The 19,397-nt window shown below is 41.6% G+C and overlaps 1 protein-coding gene across 3 annotated transcripts; it reads right to left on the reverse strand.

Annotated features, from left to right (window-relative positions):
* Positions 1–426: 426 nt before the first annotated feature.
* On the reverse strand, positions 427–15,523 carry LOC110510052 (spermine synthase). Of its 3 annotated transcripts, none has more exons than XM_090226654.1 (11): positions 15,234–15,523; positions 14,092–14,209; positions 4,742–4,829; positions 4,336–4,400; positions 3,997–4,172; positions 3,326–3,482; positions 3,044–3,131; positions 2,745–2,859; positions 2,448–2,527; positions 2,111–2,226; positions 427–2,026 (listed from the first exon to the last, which is right to left on the reverse strand). In XM_090226654.1, exons 1-11 carry the CDS (start codon positions 15,277–15,279, stop codon positions 1,996–1,998), a joined length of 1,080 nt encoding a protein of 359 aa, XP_090082780.1. In that variant the 5' UTR covers positions 15,280–15,523; the 3' UTR covers positions 427–1,995. The 3 variants fall into 3 exon arrangements, with proteins under 3 accessions (XP_090082780.1, XP_090082779.1, XP_090082781.1); XM_090226653.1 differs by having other exon boundaries at positions 14,092–14,212; positions 15,234–15,492; XM_090226655.1 differs by lacking the exon at positions 15,234–15,523 and adding an exon at positions 14,920–15,220.
* Between the last annotated feature and the right edge of the window lie 3,874 nt (positions 15,524–19,397).

Genomic DNA, 19,397 nt, shown 5'->3' on the forward strand with positions numbered 1-19,397 from the left:
GAGGAAAGAGTAGTGACGACACACACAGGTATGTGTGCTGGGGTTATGATCCCAATTAAAATTGCAATCTTATTAGGTGTTTACAGCAGCATCCCAGAATACAAGCGTTGCTCCAGGTGTCATTTCAGCCGCTTGATCAGCACATTCAGCAGGTAGCTTAGTGGTTAAGAGCATTGGGCCAGTAACAAAAAGGTTGCTGGTTCGAATCCCTGAGCTGACCAGGTGAAACATCTGTCGATGTGCCCTTGAGCAAGGCACTTAACCCTAATTGCTCCACTAAGTCATTCTGGATACAACATAGGAGTACATCATGTGGTTGGTAGATAACTTGATGGGTCCTCTACACCTTGAATAAAGAACTAAGGACACATTGTTACAGCGTCCGTGCACATCAGGAGCAGGGTAATCAAATGATTGAAGTTCGTGTTAACAAAAGGGGAAGGTTTATTGAAATCAACATTGCTCATGGTAGAATGAAAGGAAATGCAAGAAAATCTGTATTGAGTTTGCATTGGTATGATTCTGTACTTTCAGTAGAAACACCCAAATTGTCTGTCAGTTGTGACTGCTAGCTAAGATATCTGATATACTCCTCTGAATCAAGCAAAAGAAAAACATTTTCTTCTCCAACTCATTTTTAATAGCAGGTAGTCACTGCTGAACAAAAAGGTATTTTGGATAAAACAGCATTTGGTGAAATAATATCAAATAAATACATTTAACAAAGCACCACAATATTGATCAAAGGCATGAAGTTGCACTGTGTATATGGGAAGCTACATTCAATAAAAATAGTTTAAATTTCCAGCACATGCACCAGACAAAGTTAGAGAAAAATTCTAAACTGAATATGTAAAATAAAATCCATCAGGAGAAACTAAAAAAGGTGCTAAATAATAAAAACACAATTCACATTAAAGCAGTACAAGCAAGAAACCTTTTTCCCTTTTAAAAACACATTTGGACACTTGGAAAGGACTGGGAATGAAATCACACTCAAGCCAGTTAGCTACAACAAAAGAAGAAAAACAATCAAACACACAAACAGACATTCATTTGAGACTACGACGAGCACATATCCTATCACACAATCAGAACCCAACAGCCTATTGTATGTTGATGCTGTTTTAAGTCAAATTTGAAAAGTAACAACACCCTGAAGGGGTGGGTGTACCGAGAGTGTTTAAATACTGGTCCCAGATCTGTCTAGGCTTTAGACCTCTGACTATAGCCTGGTCCCAGACCTATATGATATTTTGCCAACTCCTCTGAGAATTGTTGCCCTGCCATGTATAAAACATGTAACCTGTATGGCATGACAACTACACAACAGTCAGAGACGTCTAAACCCTAGACAGGTCTGGAACCAGGCTATAGTCAGAAGTCTATACCCTTGACAGGTCTGGAACCAGGCTATAGTCAGAGAAGTCTATACCCTTGACAGGTCTGGAACCAGGCTATAGTCAGAGAAGTCTGGAACCAGGCTATAGTCAGAGAAGTCTATACCCTAGACAGGTCTGGAACCAGGCTATAGTCAGAGAAGTCTAAACCCTAGACAGGTCTGGAACCAGGCTATAGTCAGAGAAGTCTATACCCTAGACAGGTCTGGAACCAGGCTAGTCAGAGAAGTCTATACCCTAGACAGGTCTGGAACCAGGCTATAGTCAGAGAAGTCTATACCCTAGACCAGTGGCAGCAGCCCTACACGGTCAGCCCCACAGCTCTCCCTGGAGGGCACACGCAAAAACAACATCCCAATTCAAAATATCCAACTAACAGAAATACAATCTCTTGTAAGTTTGGATATAAAATGATGTAACTAAGATGTAAAAAGGGTTTAAGAGCGAGTTGGACATGGAAGGATAATAAAACAGTGTGAGTAGAAATGGGGGGGGGGGGGGGTCATCTCTCCCCTCAGTGCGACGGCGGACAATGGGGGGGTGGACAGTTTTCACATTCCTGCAGGCAGCGTACGGAGGAGACCGGGGGGGCTCTTTACTTCTTCCAAACGGTGTAGAAAACCCACCTGAGTCAGCTCGTTAAGGAAAATGCTATGTAAACAACAAGTAACCAAGACTCTTAAGTGCAATACTCTTTTCTTGAAGGATACAGTTCCATATAAGAGGGCACACACACCACCTCCTTGGAGAAGTCTACAGGACATGAGAGCCTTCCCAGCTGCTCCTCATAAAGAGCCAGTGTCTCAGTCAGATTGGCACTATTACCCTGAAGACACGGAGTTAAAACATGGACCACACAGCAATTAGGGGACAAAAATGTTTAAAAAAACAAAAAAAAACATCACACTAGGAAAAACTTGTCTCATGAACAACAAAGATATACGAGACAGACATATAAGTTAATCATGTGTAGTGATGGTGATATGAGCTGAATTCCACACAAGGGTGGGGTGACTGTATGAAGCACTCAGTGAATATGGGTCTCACCTGTGTGAAGTACTTCCCAGTAGGACGCAGTACTTTTATTGAGAGATCCAAGATAAGCTGTAGGAACTCCCATGTAGAGTCTGAGACAGAGTAAACCATCTTTCAACCAATTATGCAAGTGTTTCATACAAGCCCCGATCCACGAAACAGGTTCAAATTACACTAGCCACATCCTAAAATCAGATCAATTTTTTGCAATGTGGTACAAGGTGGTGAGCCCTACCAGTATTCATCATTGCATACACCGTTAGAACAGAATGTCCAAGAAGAGCCCGTGAGAAAGCATTTGTCACTCACCCTCCTCCGGCGCTGTGGAGATGGGGACCGCTGTGAGGTCATTGATGACGTAATCAAACGTCTTCCCTTCCTCAACATACTTTTTTAGAACAGGAACGCAGTCCTCTACCAACACCTGGAATGAGATCAGAACAGATGGAACAGACGGAGGGGGTTCAGGGAAACGTCGTTATGGAAACCCCATGTAGTAACATACAAGACTACAGAGAGCGGAGCAAATCTATTCAGAGCAGTGGGCAAATGACAAACGTTCCATCTCAACTAAGGAGAGGTGCAGTGGATAGCACTGTCCTGCTCACCTGGTAACATTCTCCCTTCAGGTTGTCCAGAACACTTCCACATGCCTTCCTCATGTGTGTTCTACACCCATCAATCACCATTTGGTCGATGTAAACACTTTGTCAAGGAATTACAAACCAGGCACAGGGGAAGACAGATGACAGACCAGATAATCCTACCGGGCAACGTCTAAAAAAAAAATGCTCATAAAAGGTCATTGTTAAAATATTGCTGGTGCAAATCCCTGAAGCAATATGTTAACTGAGCACAGAGCGAAGTGAAAAGCAGGGTCCTGAAAGGATATCTCCACCATGGTGATCATCTTTGGCTTGAGTTTGACGGCCTCTGCGAGGATTCCTCCATCGCCGCCTCCTAAGATCAGCACCTCCTTCCCTGCATAGTTCTCTTGCCCTCTGCCCATGATGGCCTGGGTGTAGGGCAGGTCACTCTCTGACAGATCTGTCATATAATCACATTACAGTAGGCCCCTTCACTGTGACAGACCTGCCATATAATCACATTACAGTAGGCCCCTTCACTGTGACAGACCTGCCATATAATCACATTACAGTAGGCCCCTTCACTGTGACAGATCTGCCATATAATCACATTACAGTAGGCCCATTCACTGTGACAGACCTGCCATATAATCACATTACAGTAGGCCCCTTCACTGTGACAGACCTGCCATATAATCACATTACAGTAGGCCCCTTCACTGTGACAGACCTGCCATATAATCATATTACAATATCATTAGATAAGTAAGCCACATGCCGTGACTGAAACCCAGCCAAATGTTCATCATATTAGATTCAGTTTCCAGAAGTGAAAAATAAGTTGAACAACAAGTGACCTAAATAAGTAAAGTAAATAACATAATTACAACAATAGACAGTAGCAGTAGGTGAGGAATAATTCATAACAACATTATCTAAAATGAAGGCCTGTAGGAATGCTATATTTGACTTACTAACATCCCCATTGAGGATCAGGATATTGCCAAACTGCTGTGAGTGCATGATCTTTATGTTCTGGTATGCAGAGTCCTCATCGTATACAACCCGATCTATGTCATACTCCACCAGTCTGCCGTCGGCTGTGGGCCAGTATCGATCAACAGCTGCACCTCGTGTCAGAGCTGGGAGCCTGGGGAAGGTGGGACATGGTACATATCATGTTCATGATGCCATCATGGAGATATTGACAGAGGGTTATAGGGTAATCGTTTCACACTACAGCTTGTGTCCAGTCACAAGATAGTCAACACACAAGGCCACTACTGTAAGATCATCCACCACTCGAGGCTTACCTCTTGACCCTCTTAATGTTTCCATGTAGGAGACTTCTCAGCTTCTCTTCCAGTGTATTCAAAAGCTGAGAGAAAAATGGAATACTGTATTTGTTATTTTGCATATTCTAATGCTACATTAAGCAAAATATCCTAAATGTCAAATAGTCCAAAGGCCTACGAGACCACATGTTCGAAAGGTTTGTAAGAAATCATTTCACTGTAAAGTCGACACCAGTTGTATTCGGCACATGTGAGAAATACAGCAACACATCCAATTGTATCTAATTAATGGAAATATTTCTTACTTAGGGTATTCTGAAGGTCTGTTAAAAAGGATCTTCTGTTGTTTTTTGTATTTGTGTTATTGTTTTATGTATGTATGTAAGCAGGTCTATTGTGAAGACAAGTTTCTCTCATCACCTACATTCTCTACTTGTACAATGTTATCTCCTTCACAACACTGCAGATCAATGGTAAGCAGGCCATGGGCGGTCACACGCAGAATAACCAACCTGAAAAGAGAGACATACAGAAACAGAGAAAGAAGCACAGAGTTAAATTGAGAGAAACATAGAATTGAATCTAGGCTATAACTTCTCTCTCACTTCGCTCTCCTTCAACACAAATCTCATGAGGAGAGCCATGGCATGACAGGTTGTGGCCTATTGACCTAAGCTTTATGAAAGCTCAGTGGAGAGCCAATGGGCAGCTGAAGGTTGAGCATTTCTACCCAAAATGTGTCGTGTTGCTGCGGGTATATTCATGCAGGCTTAGGCCCACACAATGGCCAACCGCCAGTGTTTACTAGTCACCACACACACACACACACACAAAACAGGAAGCGCCAAAGCCCTTACATCCGATCAACAAAGCCACTAAAGAGCTAGGCGTTCATTTGAACGTGAGCCATTGTGGTACCAATAAAACACTTAACTGGCCAATCAATGGTCTTCCTAAAGGGTGTCTGACCACTGGAACACACCTGGGGGTTTTATTAGCCAGCATTGTTTTAAATGTAATTTAACTTTATTTAACTAGGCAAGTCCGTTAACAACAGACTAGTGTTTGGGCCAGTGTTTGCAACTTCTGTCTACATTTGTTTTGCATAAACCTTGACAACCTCACACATTCAAACACTACATACACACACATTTACAACACAAAACACACATCATTTGCTGCTTCTTTATTTTACTCGTATTATTATCCTCATCATCTATCCGGATGCCTAGTCACTTTACCCTGCCTTCCAGTACATATCAACCTCCAAGTACCTCTGCATATTGATCTGGTACTCCCTGTATATAGCTGCACATTGATCTGATACTCCCTGTATATAGCTGCACATTGATCTGATACTCCCTGTATATAGCTGCACATTGATCTGGTACTGGTACTCCCTGTATATAGCTCCACATTGATCTGGTACTGGTACTCCCTGTATATAGCTCCACATTGATCTGGTACTGGTACTCCCTGGATGTAGCTGCACATTGATCTGGTACACCCTGTATGTAGCTCCACATTGATCTGGTACTGGTACTCCCTGGATGTAGCTGCACATTGATCTGGTACTCCCTGGATATAGCTCCACATTGATCTGGTACTGATACTCAATCAATCAATCAAATTTATTTTATATAGCCCTTCGTACATCAGCTGATATCTCAAAGTGCTGTACAGAAACCCAGCCTAAAACCCCAAACAGCAAGCAATGCAGGTGAAGAAGCACTCCCTGGATATAGCTCCACATTGATCTGGTACACCCTGTATATAGCTCCACATTGATCTGGTACTGGTACTCCCTGGATGTAGCTGCACATTGATCTGGTACTGATACTCCCTGGACATAGCTGCACATTGATCTTGTACTGATACTCCCTGGATGTAGCTCCACATTGATCTGGTACTCCCTGTATATAGCCTCCACATTGATCTAGTACTGATACTCCCTGGACATAGCTGCACATTGATCTTGTACTGATACTCCCTGGATGTAGCTGCACATTGATCTGGTACTGGTACTCCCTGTATATAGCTCCACATTGATCTGGTACACCCTGTATATAACTCCACATTGATCTGGTACTCCCTGGATATACAGTGCCTTGCGAAAGTATTCGGCCCCCTTGAAATTTGCGACCTTTTGCCACATTTCAGGCTTCAAACATAAAGATATAAAACTGTATTTTTTTGTGAAGAATCAACAACAAGTGGGACACAATCATGAAGTGGAACGACATTTATTGGATATTTCAAACTTTTTTAACAAATTAATAACGGAAAAATTGGGCGTGCAAAATTATTCAGCCCCCTTAAGTTAATACTTTGTAGCGCCACCTTTTGCTGCGATTACAGCAGTAAGTCGCTTGGGGTATGTCTCTATCAGTTTTGCACATCGAGAGACTGACATTTTTTCCCATTCCTCCTTGCAAAACAGCTCGAGCTCAGTGAGGTTGGATGGAGAGCATTTGTGAACAGCAGTTTTCAGTTCTTTCCACAGATTCTCGATTGGATTCAGGTCTGGACTTTGACTTGGCCATTCTAACACCTGGATATGTTTATTTTTGAACCATTCCATTGTAGATTTTGCTTTATGTTTTGGATCATTGTCTTGTTGGAAGACAAATCTCCGTCCCAGTCTCAGGTCTTTTGCAGACTCCATCAGGTTTTCTTCCAGAATGGTCCTGTATTTGGCTCCATCCATCTTCCTATCAATTTTAACCATCTTCCCTGTCCCTGCTGAAGAAAAGCAGGCCCAAACCATGATGCTGCCACCACCATGTTTGACAGTGGGGATGGTGTGTTCAGCTGTGTTGCTTTTACGCCAAACATAACGTTTTGCATTGTTGCCAAAAAGTTCAATTTTGGTTTCATCTGACCAGAGCACCTTCTTCCACATGTTTGGTGTGTCTCCCAGGTGGCTTGTGGCAAACTTTAAACTACACTTTTTATGGATATCTTTAAGAAATGGCTTTCTTCTTGCCACTCTTCCATAAAGGCCAGATTTGTGCAATATACGACTGATTGTTGTCCTATGGACAGAGTCTCCCACCTCATCTGTAGATCTCTGCAGTTCATCCAGAGTGATCATGGGCCTCTTGGCTGCATCTCTGATCAGTCTTCTCCTTGTATGAGCTGAAAGTTTAGAGGGACGGCCAGGTCTTGGTAGATTTGCAGTGGTCTGATACTCCTTCCATTTCAATATTATCGCTTGCACAGTGCTCCTTGGGATGTTTAAAGCTTGGGAAATCTTTTTGTATCCAATTCCGGCTTTAAACTTCTTCACAACAGTATCTCGGACCTGCCTGGTGTGTTCCTTGTTCTTCATGATGCTCTGTGCTTTTGACGGACCTCTGAGGCTATCACAGTGCAGGTGCATTTATACGGAGACTTGTTTACACACAGGTGGATTGTATTTATCATCATTAGTCATTTAGGTCAACATTGGATCATTCAGAGATCCTCACTGAACTTCTGGAGAGAGTTTGCTGCACTGAAAGTAAAGGGGCTGAATAATTTTGCACGCCCAATTTTTCAGTTTTTGATTTGTTAAAAAAGTTTGAAATATCCAATAAATGTCGTTCCACTTCATGATTGTGTCCCACTTGTTGTTGATTCTTCACAAAAAAATACAGTTTTATATCTTTATGTTTGAAGCCTGAAATGTGGCAAAAGGTCGCAAAGTTCAAGGGGGCCGAATACTTTCGCAAGGCACTGTAGCTCCACATTGATATGGTACTGGTACTCCCTGTATATAGCGCCACATTGATCTGGTACTGGTACTCCCTGTATGTAGCTCCACATTGATCTGGTACTCCCTGTATGTAGCTCCACATTGATCTGGTACTCCCAGTATGTAGCTCCACATTGATCTGGTACTCCCAGTATGTAGCTCCACATTGATCTGGTACTGGTACTCCCTGTATGTAGCTCCACATTGATCTGGTACACCCTGTATATAGCTCCACATTGATCTGGTGGTACTGGTACTCCCTGTATATAGCGCCACATTGATCTGGTACTCCCTGTATATAGTGCCACATTGTTCTGGTACTGGTACTCCCTGTATATAGCCCCACATTGATCTGGTACACACAGACACACACACCAAAGCACGCAATAGGCTGACCAATACAAGGGTTGAAAAATTGTTGGCCATCCGGGCAAATTTTAGGCTTTTTGAGCCTGACAGCAAGCCATCATCAACCAGATTGGAAAGTGATAGTGAAGATGAGGCCTCGGAGTCTGATGTTCAAGATGTGGACATTGAGGAGGTCCAGGGAGAAGACATGGAAGCCTGAGAGGAAAACAACCAAACCTTCAGTTTCTGGACTATCATTTTACATATGTATGTTGAAAACATTTTTGGGAGATGCAATGGATCAGTGGGGATCATTCAATATTCCCTTTCTTTTGTTGTTCAGTGAAATCATCCCATGTGAAGAGTCAACTCATTTAATTAAAGTTACATTCGTAACTAAATTGTTATATTTCTATTGGAAGGATTTAATAATTTGCAATTATGTCTACTTATGATAAGGTAAAAGGTTTGTTTCTGTATCCATATGAAATGGTAAATATATCCAATGCAAAAGACATCAACATATAAATAGTATTAATATACATACATTTCCGTTATTTCCCATATATTCCTGTTAATGCCCACGGAAGGTTTCCACCTCTGAATATTCCCCAAAATGTGCAACCCTAGTTATAACATCTACAGAAAAGACAGAAATGTCAATGGGGGCGGTGTTAAGCTTAGGTAGGATCTCATGTTAAATACTGTTGAAGTAATATGGCTACAGGCTCACCTGTCTCACCTAAAGCCCATTCTTGTGGGAAGCTGCTATAGACCACCAAGTGCTAACAGTCAGTATCTGGATAAAATGTGTGAAATGCTTGATAATGTATGTGATAAACAGAGAGGTATATTTTCTGGGCAACCTAAATGTTGACTGGCTTTCATCAAGCTGCCCACTCCAGAAGAAACATCAAACTGTAACCAGTGCCTGCACCCTGGTTCATGCTTTCAGCAATCTGAGGAACTGAAGACGGACTACAACATTCTCTTGAACTCCCTTCTTTGCACAGGGAAGAGATCAGTCATCCCTGGCCCCCTGCCATGCTATAGAAGGGATTCGGAGCGTTACAGCCACTAAACGAGTTCCTGAAGCTCTCCAAAAACAGAAATGTCTCCTTTAGTGACAATTTTGACTTCCTGTGAGAGCAACCAACACTCTTTAAAAGAGATAGGATTCACCCGAACCGCAGGGGTTCCAGGATTATCTCCAACATAGCGAACTGCTTAAGAGACTGACGGTAGCAAGGATCTCATGTCAGATGATGCGGAAGCAATATGGCTACAGGTTCATCTGCCTCACCTAAAGCCTATTCTCGTAGGAAGTTGTTATAGACCAGTGCTAAATGTCAGTATTTGGACTATATGTGTGAATCAGTCAACCTACCAGGGTGTTTACAAACAGAACAGGAACTAAATCATCCACGTGTATTGATCACATCTTTACTAATGTTGCAGAAATCTTCTCTAAAGCAGTATGGACACCCATCAGATGTAGTGATGATAATATAATAGCCATAACTAGAAAAAAAGCTAAGTTCCAAAGACTGGACCTAAAATTGTATATAAATGAAAAGGTTTTGCAATTGTACCTATGTCGAAGATGTGAAAAATATTTGTTGGTCTGATGTGTGTAATGAGGGACATCCGGACGCTGAAGTATTTATGAAACGGCTTCTTCCGGTTACGGATAGGCATGTGCCCATCAAGAAGCACGTATTGCACTTTGATGTACACGGAGGGAAAATGTCAGTCTTTCCTGGCTCAAAGTTGAGGAGAGTTTGACTGCATCAATATTGATGTGTTGAAGGTATAGAACTGTCTGTTCAAGCAGTTGGCACACAGTTCAGACACTAATCGGCACAACACAAGACGTGCAACCAGAGGTCTCTTCACAGTCCCCAGGTCCAGAATAGAGCCATGACTACATGGAACTCTGCCACCACCGGTTCTCAGGATTTGTGTATTGTGTATTGTGTATATACTGATATGTAGGCTGTGTGTGACGCATTAGACCTAGATAGTGTATATACTGATATGTAGGCTGTGTGTGACGCATTAGACCTAGATATTGTGTATATACTGATATGTAGGCTGTGTGTGACGCATTAGACCTAGATATTGTGTATATACTGATATGTAGGCTGTGTGTGACGCATTAGACCTAGATATTGTGTATATACTGATATGTAGGCTGTGTGTGACGCATTAGACCTAGATATTGTGTATATACTGATATGTAGGCTGTGTGTGACGCATTAGACCTAGATATTGTGTATATACTGATATGTAGGCTGTGTGTGACGCATTAGACCTAGATATTGTGTATATACTGATATGTAGGCTGTGTGTGACGCATTAGACCTAGATATTGTGTATATACTGATATGTAGGCTGTGTGTGACGTTTTAAATGTATGCCTTTCACTCGACTAATAATGTTCTGGACTATGTATTATTCCATATTTGACATAGACCCCAGGAAGAGTAGCTGATGCTATGGGGATCCTAATAAATACCAAATGTTATCAGTCAACCTACCAGGGTATTTACAAAAAACAGCACAGGAATTAAATCAACATGTATTGATTACATCGTCACTAATTCGACAGAAATCTGCTTTAAAGCAGTATCCAAATCCATCGGATGTAGTGATCACCTTATAGTAGCAATATCTAACGAAACCAAAGTTCCAAAGGCTGGGCCTAATAGTGTATAAGAGGTCATACAATACATTTTGTAGTATAATAAAGTACTGCTCTGCCTTAACAACACTGTCAACAAGGCAGTTCCTAAAGGCTAGAGGTCGACCGATTATGATTTTTCAATGCCGATACCGATTATTGGAGGACCAATAAAAGCCGATACCGATTAATCTGACAATTTTTTTATTTTTTTTGTAATAATGACAATTACAACAACACTGAATGAGCACTTATTTTAACTTAATATAATACATCAATACAATCAATTTAGCCTCAAATAAATAATGAAACATGTTCAATTTGGTTTAAATATTGCAAAAACAAAGTGTTGGAGAAGAAAGTAAAATGTGCAATATGTGCCATGTAAGAAAGCTAACGTTTAAGTTCCTTGCGCAGAACATGAGAACATATGAAAGCTGGTGGTTCCTTTTAACATGAGTCTTCAATATTCCCAGGTAAGAAGTTTTAGGTTGTAGTTATTATATGAATTATAGGACTATTTCTCTATACCATTTATATTTCATTAACCTTTGACTATTGGATGTTCTTATAGGAACTTTAGTATTGCCAGTGTAACAGTATAGCTTCCGTCCCTCTCCTCGCCCCTACCTGGGCTTGAACCAGGAACACATCGACAACAGCCACCCTCGAAGCAGCGTTACCCATCGCTCCACAAAAGCCGTGGCCCTTGCAGAGCAAGGGGAACAGCCACTCCAAGTCTCAGAGTGAGTGACGTTTGAAACGCTATTAGCGCGCACCCAGCTAACTAGCTAGCCATTTCACATTGGTTACACAAGCCTAATCTTGGGAGTTGATAGGCTTGAAGTCATAAACAGCTGCTGGCAAACGCAAAAAAGTGCTGTTTGAATGAATGCTTACGAGCCTGCTGCTGCCTACCATCACTCAGTCAGACTGCTCTATCAAATCATAGACTTAGTTATAACATAATAAACACACAGAAATACGAGCCTTAGGTCATTAATATGGTCGAATCCGGAAACTATCATCTCGAAAACAAAACGTTTATTCTTACAGTGAAATACGGAACCGTTCCGTATTTTATCTAACGGGTGGCATCCATAAGTCTAAATATTTCTGTTACATTGCACAACCTTCAATGTTGTCATAATTACGTAGAATTTTGGCAAATTAGGCGGCCCAAACTGTTGCATTTACCCTGACTCTGCTTGCAATGAACGCAAGAGAAGTGACAATTTCACCTGGTTAATATTGCCTGCTAACCTGGATTTCTTTTAGCTAAATATGCAGGTTTAAAAATATATACTTCTGTGTATTGATGTTTATGATTAGGTACACATTGGAGCAACGATACGCACCGCATCGATTATATGCAACGCAGGACACGCTAGATAAACTAGTAATATCATCAACCATGTGTAGTTAACTAGTGATTAAGATTGTTTTTTTATAAGATAAGTTTACTGCTAGCTAGCAACTTACCTTGGCTTACTGCATTCACGTAACAGGCAGTCTCCTCGTGGAGTGCAATGAGAGGCAAGTAGTTAGAGTGTTGGACTAGTTAACTGTAAGGTTGCAAGATTGTATCCCCGAGCTGACAAGGTGAAAATCTGTCGTTCTGCCCCTGAACGAGGCAGAACCCACCATTCCTAGGCCGTCATTGAAAATAAGAATGTGTTCTTAACTGACTTGCCTAGTTAAATAAAGGTGTAAAAAAAATGAAAAAATTAAGGAAGAAAAAAACAAAATCGGCCAAATCGGTGTCCAAAAATACCGATTTCCGATTGTTATGAAAACTTGAAATCGGCCCTAATTATTCGGCCATTCCGACTAATCGGTCGACCTCTACTACAGGCCCTAGTTTTGTTGCACCTGGACTACTGTTCAGTCGTGTGGTCAGGTGCCACAAAGAAGGACTTTGCTCAATTGGCTCAGAACAAGGCAGCACGGCTGACCCTTAAAATGTACACAGAGCTAACATTAATAATATGCATGTCAATCTCTCATGGCTCAAAGTAGATGAGAGATTGGCTTCATCACTACTTGTTTTTGTAAGAAGCATTGACACACTGAATGCACCGAGCTGTCTGTTTAAACTACTAGAACACAGCTCAGACACCAATGCATACCCCACAAGACATGCCACCAGAATACCTAAGTGCAGAACAGACTATTGGAGGCTACTATATAGAGCCATGGCTACATGGAACTCTATTCCACATCAGGTAACTGACGCAAGCAGTAGAATCAGATTTACAAAACAGATTTTTTTAAATACACCTTATGGAACAGAGGGGATTGTAAAGAGACACACACACACACACACACACACACATGCTAACACACACATGGATTTTGTATTGTAGATATGTGGTAGTAGAGTAGTGACCTGAGGACCCCAGGAAGAGTAGCTGTTGCCTTGGCAGCAGCTAATGGGGATCCTTAATGAATACAAAATGTATTGTACAGTATGTAAGGGTGCTATGGATGTGCCTACTGAAGATGCTTTTAAAGTGTACCTAAAGCACCACACCTTGCTGAATCGGTCTTGCCTGACTGTCTTCATAGTGTGTTATGTGTCTCATGTGCTGTATTACTTGTTCTTATTATTATCATCATCATCATCAAGATAGACCGCTGGCCACTCGGGAGCCTAAGGCATCTCAGTGCAAGAAGCATCACTACAGTCCCTGGTTCGAATCCAGGCTGTATCACAACCAGCCGTGATTGAGAGTCCCATAGGGCAGCACACAATTGGCCCAGCGTCGTCCAGGTTTGGCTGGGTAGGCCGTCATTGTAAATAAGAATTTGTTCTTAACTGACTTGCCTAGTTAAATAAAGGGTATATTTGAAAAGTAAAAAAAATATTTTATGTTTTTAAATGTAGCACTTCGGGTTTTTGAAAAGCGAACACAAACTAGGCCTAATTCATGAACATTAGATTAATTCTACAAAATATGTTGGTAAGGACATAAATAATGACAGTGTTTAAGGAACTGGTGCCTACCTGCCATTCTTGCCAATGAAGGTAGCAAGATATCCATGTCCCTCAGTGTCATGGACAGTCTCTGTCATTTCCTGTTCTTGAAATATAGACTGCAGCCCATGCACAGTTGTTGGACAGTCTGCTGAACAGAAAAGGGAGAGGCATTTCAAGGGTGACAACACAATAATAAACACCATACGCCCCATGTTTGAAATTCCTGTTTCAGACAGAATCACCTTTAAAAATGGTAAATAAATTAAGCCTGTTAAGGTGATATCTAGCTAGCTAAAAGAGAGACAGGGTTGCACTTACTGCACACAAACTGTAGCTACCTTGTAACAACCACCAGAAATGTCAAATAATAAGCTAGATAACTATGTTCTTCATGTCTTGTATCGGTTGTGTACCTTAACGTTAGACAGTTGGCTATGCAGCAACAAATTAAATTAATTGATATAGCCCTTCTTACATCAGCTGATATCTCAAAGTGCTGTACAGAAACCCAGCTTAAAACCCCAAACAGCAAGCAATGCAGGTGTAGAAGCACATGCTAAAAATAAATGGCAGTAGCCTAGCTAATTTAACTGGCAAATTCTGCTTGTTTGCCATTTTCCCGTGAGTGCATATACTATAGCTATCAGACTGATAATTGGCCACTGGGACCTTATGAATTTTTAAAAAGTGTGACCAACTTGAGATGGCTATAGCCTCATCAATAAGTTATGCTAACATTGATATGCTAACTTGTTAGCTAGTCAAGCCTGCCTGTCCATTAAAACCAATCACGCAGACAGATGAGATGCCTTTGCTAACCTAGCTAGCTAGCAACTGCACAAAAGGTCATATTACCCGCATGCCAGTCATGTTGCTGGCAACCAGCAATGTCTGATTTGGAATTATGCCATCAAGATAGCGGACGACATTTAACTAGATCAATATTACTCAGCACGTCATTAGCTACGTCCTCCGCGAAAAAAGCACTAATCGTGCATATCATAATTGTATGATTAGTATATATTGGACAGACTGCGCGTATTGACAACGATTAGTTAGCTAGCTAACGTTAGCTAGCATACAGTACATGCGCAAAGGGAAATGATAGTTTATGACCCCCATGTCCTGTATTGCTGCAACTGTTCGTAGCCACGGTGTGTGTCATTTACCTGGCGCTGAGAGGTTGAAGTCGAGGGTGTAATGTCGCAGTGCCATGACTGGGTACAGCCGTCAGCCATGCCTGGAGTAGGCAGCCGGTGTGAAAATGGAATTTGCGTGTGGGGACAGAAGGAGGGACCCGTGCTATTACTGCCAGAGTGTTGTTTGAAGTGGGAGGGTTTGCTAGAGTGCAGACTGGTATGTAGACACGCAGGGGGAGGGTCCGATGACGACCACCTCGTGCTCACATGTATCTACAGTTCAGATTGCAGTAGGCTTTCTGTTAGTTGTACATACAGAGAGAGACACAGAGAGAGAGAGACAGAGAGAGAGAGAGAGCCTATCATCACTCCAGTCCTTTGTAATTATTTCTCCACTATGGCTTATTTATTGCCTTACATCCCTTATCCGTATAATTTGAACACACTATATACACTTTATCTATTGTATTATTGACTGTATGTTTGTTTATTCCATGTGCAACTCTGTTGTTGTTGTTTGTGTCACACTGCTTTGCTTTATCTTGGCCAGGTCGCAGTTGTAAATGAGAACTTGTTCTCAACTAGCCTACCTGGTTAAATAAAGGTGAAATAAAAATATAATAAATATGTAGTAACCAAAAAAGTGTTTAACAAATCCAAATATATTTTATATTTGAGATTCTTCAAAGTAGCCACCCTTTGTCTTGACAGCTTTGCACACGCTTGGCATTCTCTCAACCATCTTCATGAGGTAGTCACCTGGAATACATTTCAATTAACAGGTGTGCCTTGTTAAAAGTATTTCCTTCTTAATGTGTTTGAGCCAATCAGTTGTATTGTGACAAGGTAGGGATGGTATTCAGAAGATAGCCCTATTTGGAAATAGACCAAGTCCGTATTATGGCAAGAACAGCTCAAATAAGCTAAGAGAAGCGGCAGTCAATCATTACTTTAAGACATGCAGGTCAGTCAATATGGAACATTTCAAGAACTTGAAGTTTCTTCAAGTGCAGTCACAATAACCATCAAGCGTTATGATGAAACTGGCTCTCATGAGGACCGCCACAGGAAAGGAAGACCCAGAGTTACCTCTGTTGCAGAAGATAAGTTCATTAGAGTTGACTGCACCTCAGATTGCAGCTCAAATAAATGCTTCAGAGTTCAAGTAACAGACACATCTCAACATCAACTGTTCAGAGGATACTCCATGAATAAAGCCTTTGTGGTCAAATTGCTGCAAAGAAACCACTACTAAAGAACACCAATAATAAGAAGAGACTTGCTTGGGCCAAGAAACATGAGCAATGGACATTAGACTGGTGGAAATCTGTCCTTTGGTTTGATGAGTCCAAATTTGAGATTTTTGGTTCCAACCGCCAGTCTCTGTATGTGTGGTTCCCACTGTGAAGCATGAAGGAGGAGGTGTGATGGTGTGGGGGTTCAAGGCACACTTCAAGGCACACTTAACCAGCATGGCTACCACAACATTCTGCAGCAATACACCTTCCTATCTGGTTTGCGCTTAGTGGGACTATCATTTGTTTTTCAACAGGACAATGACCCAACACACCTCCAGGCTGTGTAAGGGCTATTTTACCAAGAAGGAGAGTGATGGAGTGCTGCATCACATGACCTGGCCTCCACAATCACCCCAAGAAAGGTAGAGGCGTGGATCAGAAAACCAGTCAGTGTATGGTGTGACGACCATTTGCCTCATGCAGCGTGACACATCTTCTTTGCATAGAGTTGATCAGGCTGTTGATTATGGCCTGTGGAATGTTGTCCCACTCCTCTTCAATGGCTGTGTGAAGTTGCTGGATATCGGCGGGAACTGGAACACACTGTCGTACACGTCGATCCAGAGCATCCCAAACATGCTCAAAGGATAACATGTCTGGTGAGTCTTCAGGCCATGGAAGAACTGGGACATTTTCAGCTTCCAGGAATTCTGTACAGATCCTTGCAACATGGGGCTGTGTATTATCAAGATGAAACATTAGGTGATGGTGGCGGATGAATGGCACAATGGGCCTCAGGATCTCGCCACCATGGGGCACTCTGTTCACAACGTTGACATCAGCAAACCGCTTGCCCACACAACGCCATACACGTGGTCTAGGGTTGTGAGGCCGTCTGCACGTACTGCCAAATTCTCTAAAACAACAATGGAGGTGGCTTATGGTAGAGAAATTAACATTCAATTCTCTGGCAACAGCTCTGGTGGACCTTCCTGCAGTCAGTATGTCAATTACAAGTTACCTCGAAACTTGAGACATCTGTGGCAGTGTGTTGTGTGACAAAACTGCATATTTTAGAGTGACCTTATATTGTCCCCAGCACAATGTGCACCTGTGTAATGATCATGCTGTTTAATCAGCTTCTTGATATGCCACAGCTGTCAGTTGGATGTATTATCTTGGCAAAGGAGAATCAAATCAAATGTATTTGTCACATACACATGGTTAGCAGATGTTAATGTAGCGAACAGTGATGTAATAAATGTGTGAAAATGTGTGCACATAATTTGAGCGAAATAAACTAGGATATTTTATTTCAGCTCATGAAACATGTGTCCAACACTTGTTGTGTTTATATTGTTGTTCAGTGTAGTAGTATAGAGTAAATCCTAACATAATTTATTTTCAGCCTGTATTTGTCAACACACAGTGCATTCGGAAAGTATTCAGACACCTTCCCTTTTTCCATATGTTGTTACATTACAGCCTTCTTCTAAAATGGATTAAATACATGTATTTCTTCATCAATCTACACACAAAACCACAATTACAAAGTAAAAACAGGTTTTTTGATTTTTTTGCAAATTTTATTCAAAATCAAAAACAGAAATATCTTTGAATAAACTGTACTGTAATATTTAAATAAGTATTCAGAGCCTTTGCTATGAGACTTGAAATTGAGCTCAGGTGCATCCTGTTTCCATTGATCATCATTGAGATGTTTCCTCAACTTGATTGGAGTCCACCTGTGTTAAATGTAATTGATTGGACATGATTTGGAAAGACACACATCTGTCTATATAAGGTCCCAGTGTTGACAGTGCATGTCAGAGCAAAAACCAAGCCGTGAGGTCAAAGGAATTGTCCGTAGGGCCCCCGAGACAGGATTGTGTTTACCAAAGGGCACCTAAAGGACTCTCAGACCATGAGAAACAAGATTATCTGGTATTATGAAACCAATATTGAACTCTTTGGCCTTAATGCCAAGCGTCACTTCTGTAGGAAACCTGGCATCATCCCTACAGTGAAGCATGGTGGTGGCAGCATCATGCTGTGGGGATGTTTTTCAGTGGCAGGGACTGGGAGACTAGTCAGGGTTGAGGGAAAGATGAACAGAGCAAAGTACAGAGAGATCCTTGAAACCTGCTCCAGAGCTCTCAGGACCTCAGACTGAGGTTCATCTTCCAACAGGACAATGACCCTAAGCACACAGCCAAGACAACGTAGGAGTGGCTTGGGACAAGTCTCTGAATGTCCGTGAGTGGCCCAGCCAGAGCCCGGACTTGAACCCGACCGAGCATCTCTGGAGAGACCTGAAAGTAGCTGTGCCGCGATGTTCCCCATCCAACCTGACAGAGCTTGAGAGGATCTGCAGAGAAGAATGGGAGAAACTCCCCATATACAGGTGTGCCAAGCTTGTAGGGTCATACCCAAGAAGACTAAAAGGCTGTAATCACTGCCAAAGGTGCTTCAACAAAGTACTGAGTAAAGTGTCTGAATGCTTACGTAAATGTGATATTTCAGTTTTTTTTAAATTAATTTGTAAAAAGTTTGAAAAAATAATTTCACTTTGACATTATGGGGTATTGTGTTGGGCAGTGACATTTAAAACATTTTATTTAAAAAACATAACTATTTGTATGGCAGATTTGTCTGCAATTTATGGAAGATGACAAAAAACTTTGGACATAACAATAGATGGCAAAGATAGGCCAGTGGTTTCAATCTGTGGAAACATTTTCCCTAAGTCAATGCTTATGACAAATCTAGCTCCAGATCCAGCCATAGAGCCAGCTAGTTAATCTTTTGAATACGGTGTAATAATAAAAAAAATCATCAACAGTTAATTAACATTAGCTCGCTAGATACAGTGCCTTGCGAAAGTATTCGGCCCCCTTGAACTTTGCGACCTTTTGCCACATTTCAGGCTTCAAACATAAAGATTTAAAACTGTATT

The sequence above is a fragment of the Oncorhynchus mykiss genome, chromosome 29, assembly GCF_057628025.1.
Source record: "Oncorhynchus mykiss isolate SJ-2025 chromosome 29, ASM5762802v1, whole genome shotgun sequence".
In the NCBI taxonomy this organism is placed as follows: Eukaryota; Metazoa; Chordata; class Actinopteri; order Salmoniformes; family Salmonidae; genus Oncorhynchus; species Oncorhynchus mykiss.

Excerpts from the sequence above, each read along its gene's own strand:
- LOC110510052 (XM_090226653.1), bottom strand. The coding sequence starts at position 15,279 with ATGGCACTGCGACATTACACCCTCGACTTCAACCTCTCAGCGCCAG. Across the intron at positions 4,173-4,335 it reads AACATTAAGAGGGTCAAGAG|GCTCCCAGCTCTGACACGAG; the intron begins GTAAGCCTCGAG and ends CACCTTCCCCAG. Across the intron at positions 2,227-2,447 it reads CTGGGAAGTACTTCACACAG|GGTAATAGTGCCAATCTGAC; the intron begins GTGAGACCCATA and ends CCGTGTCTTCAG.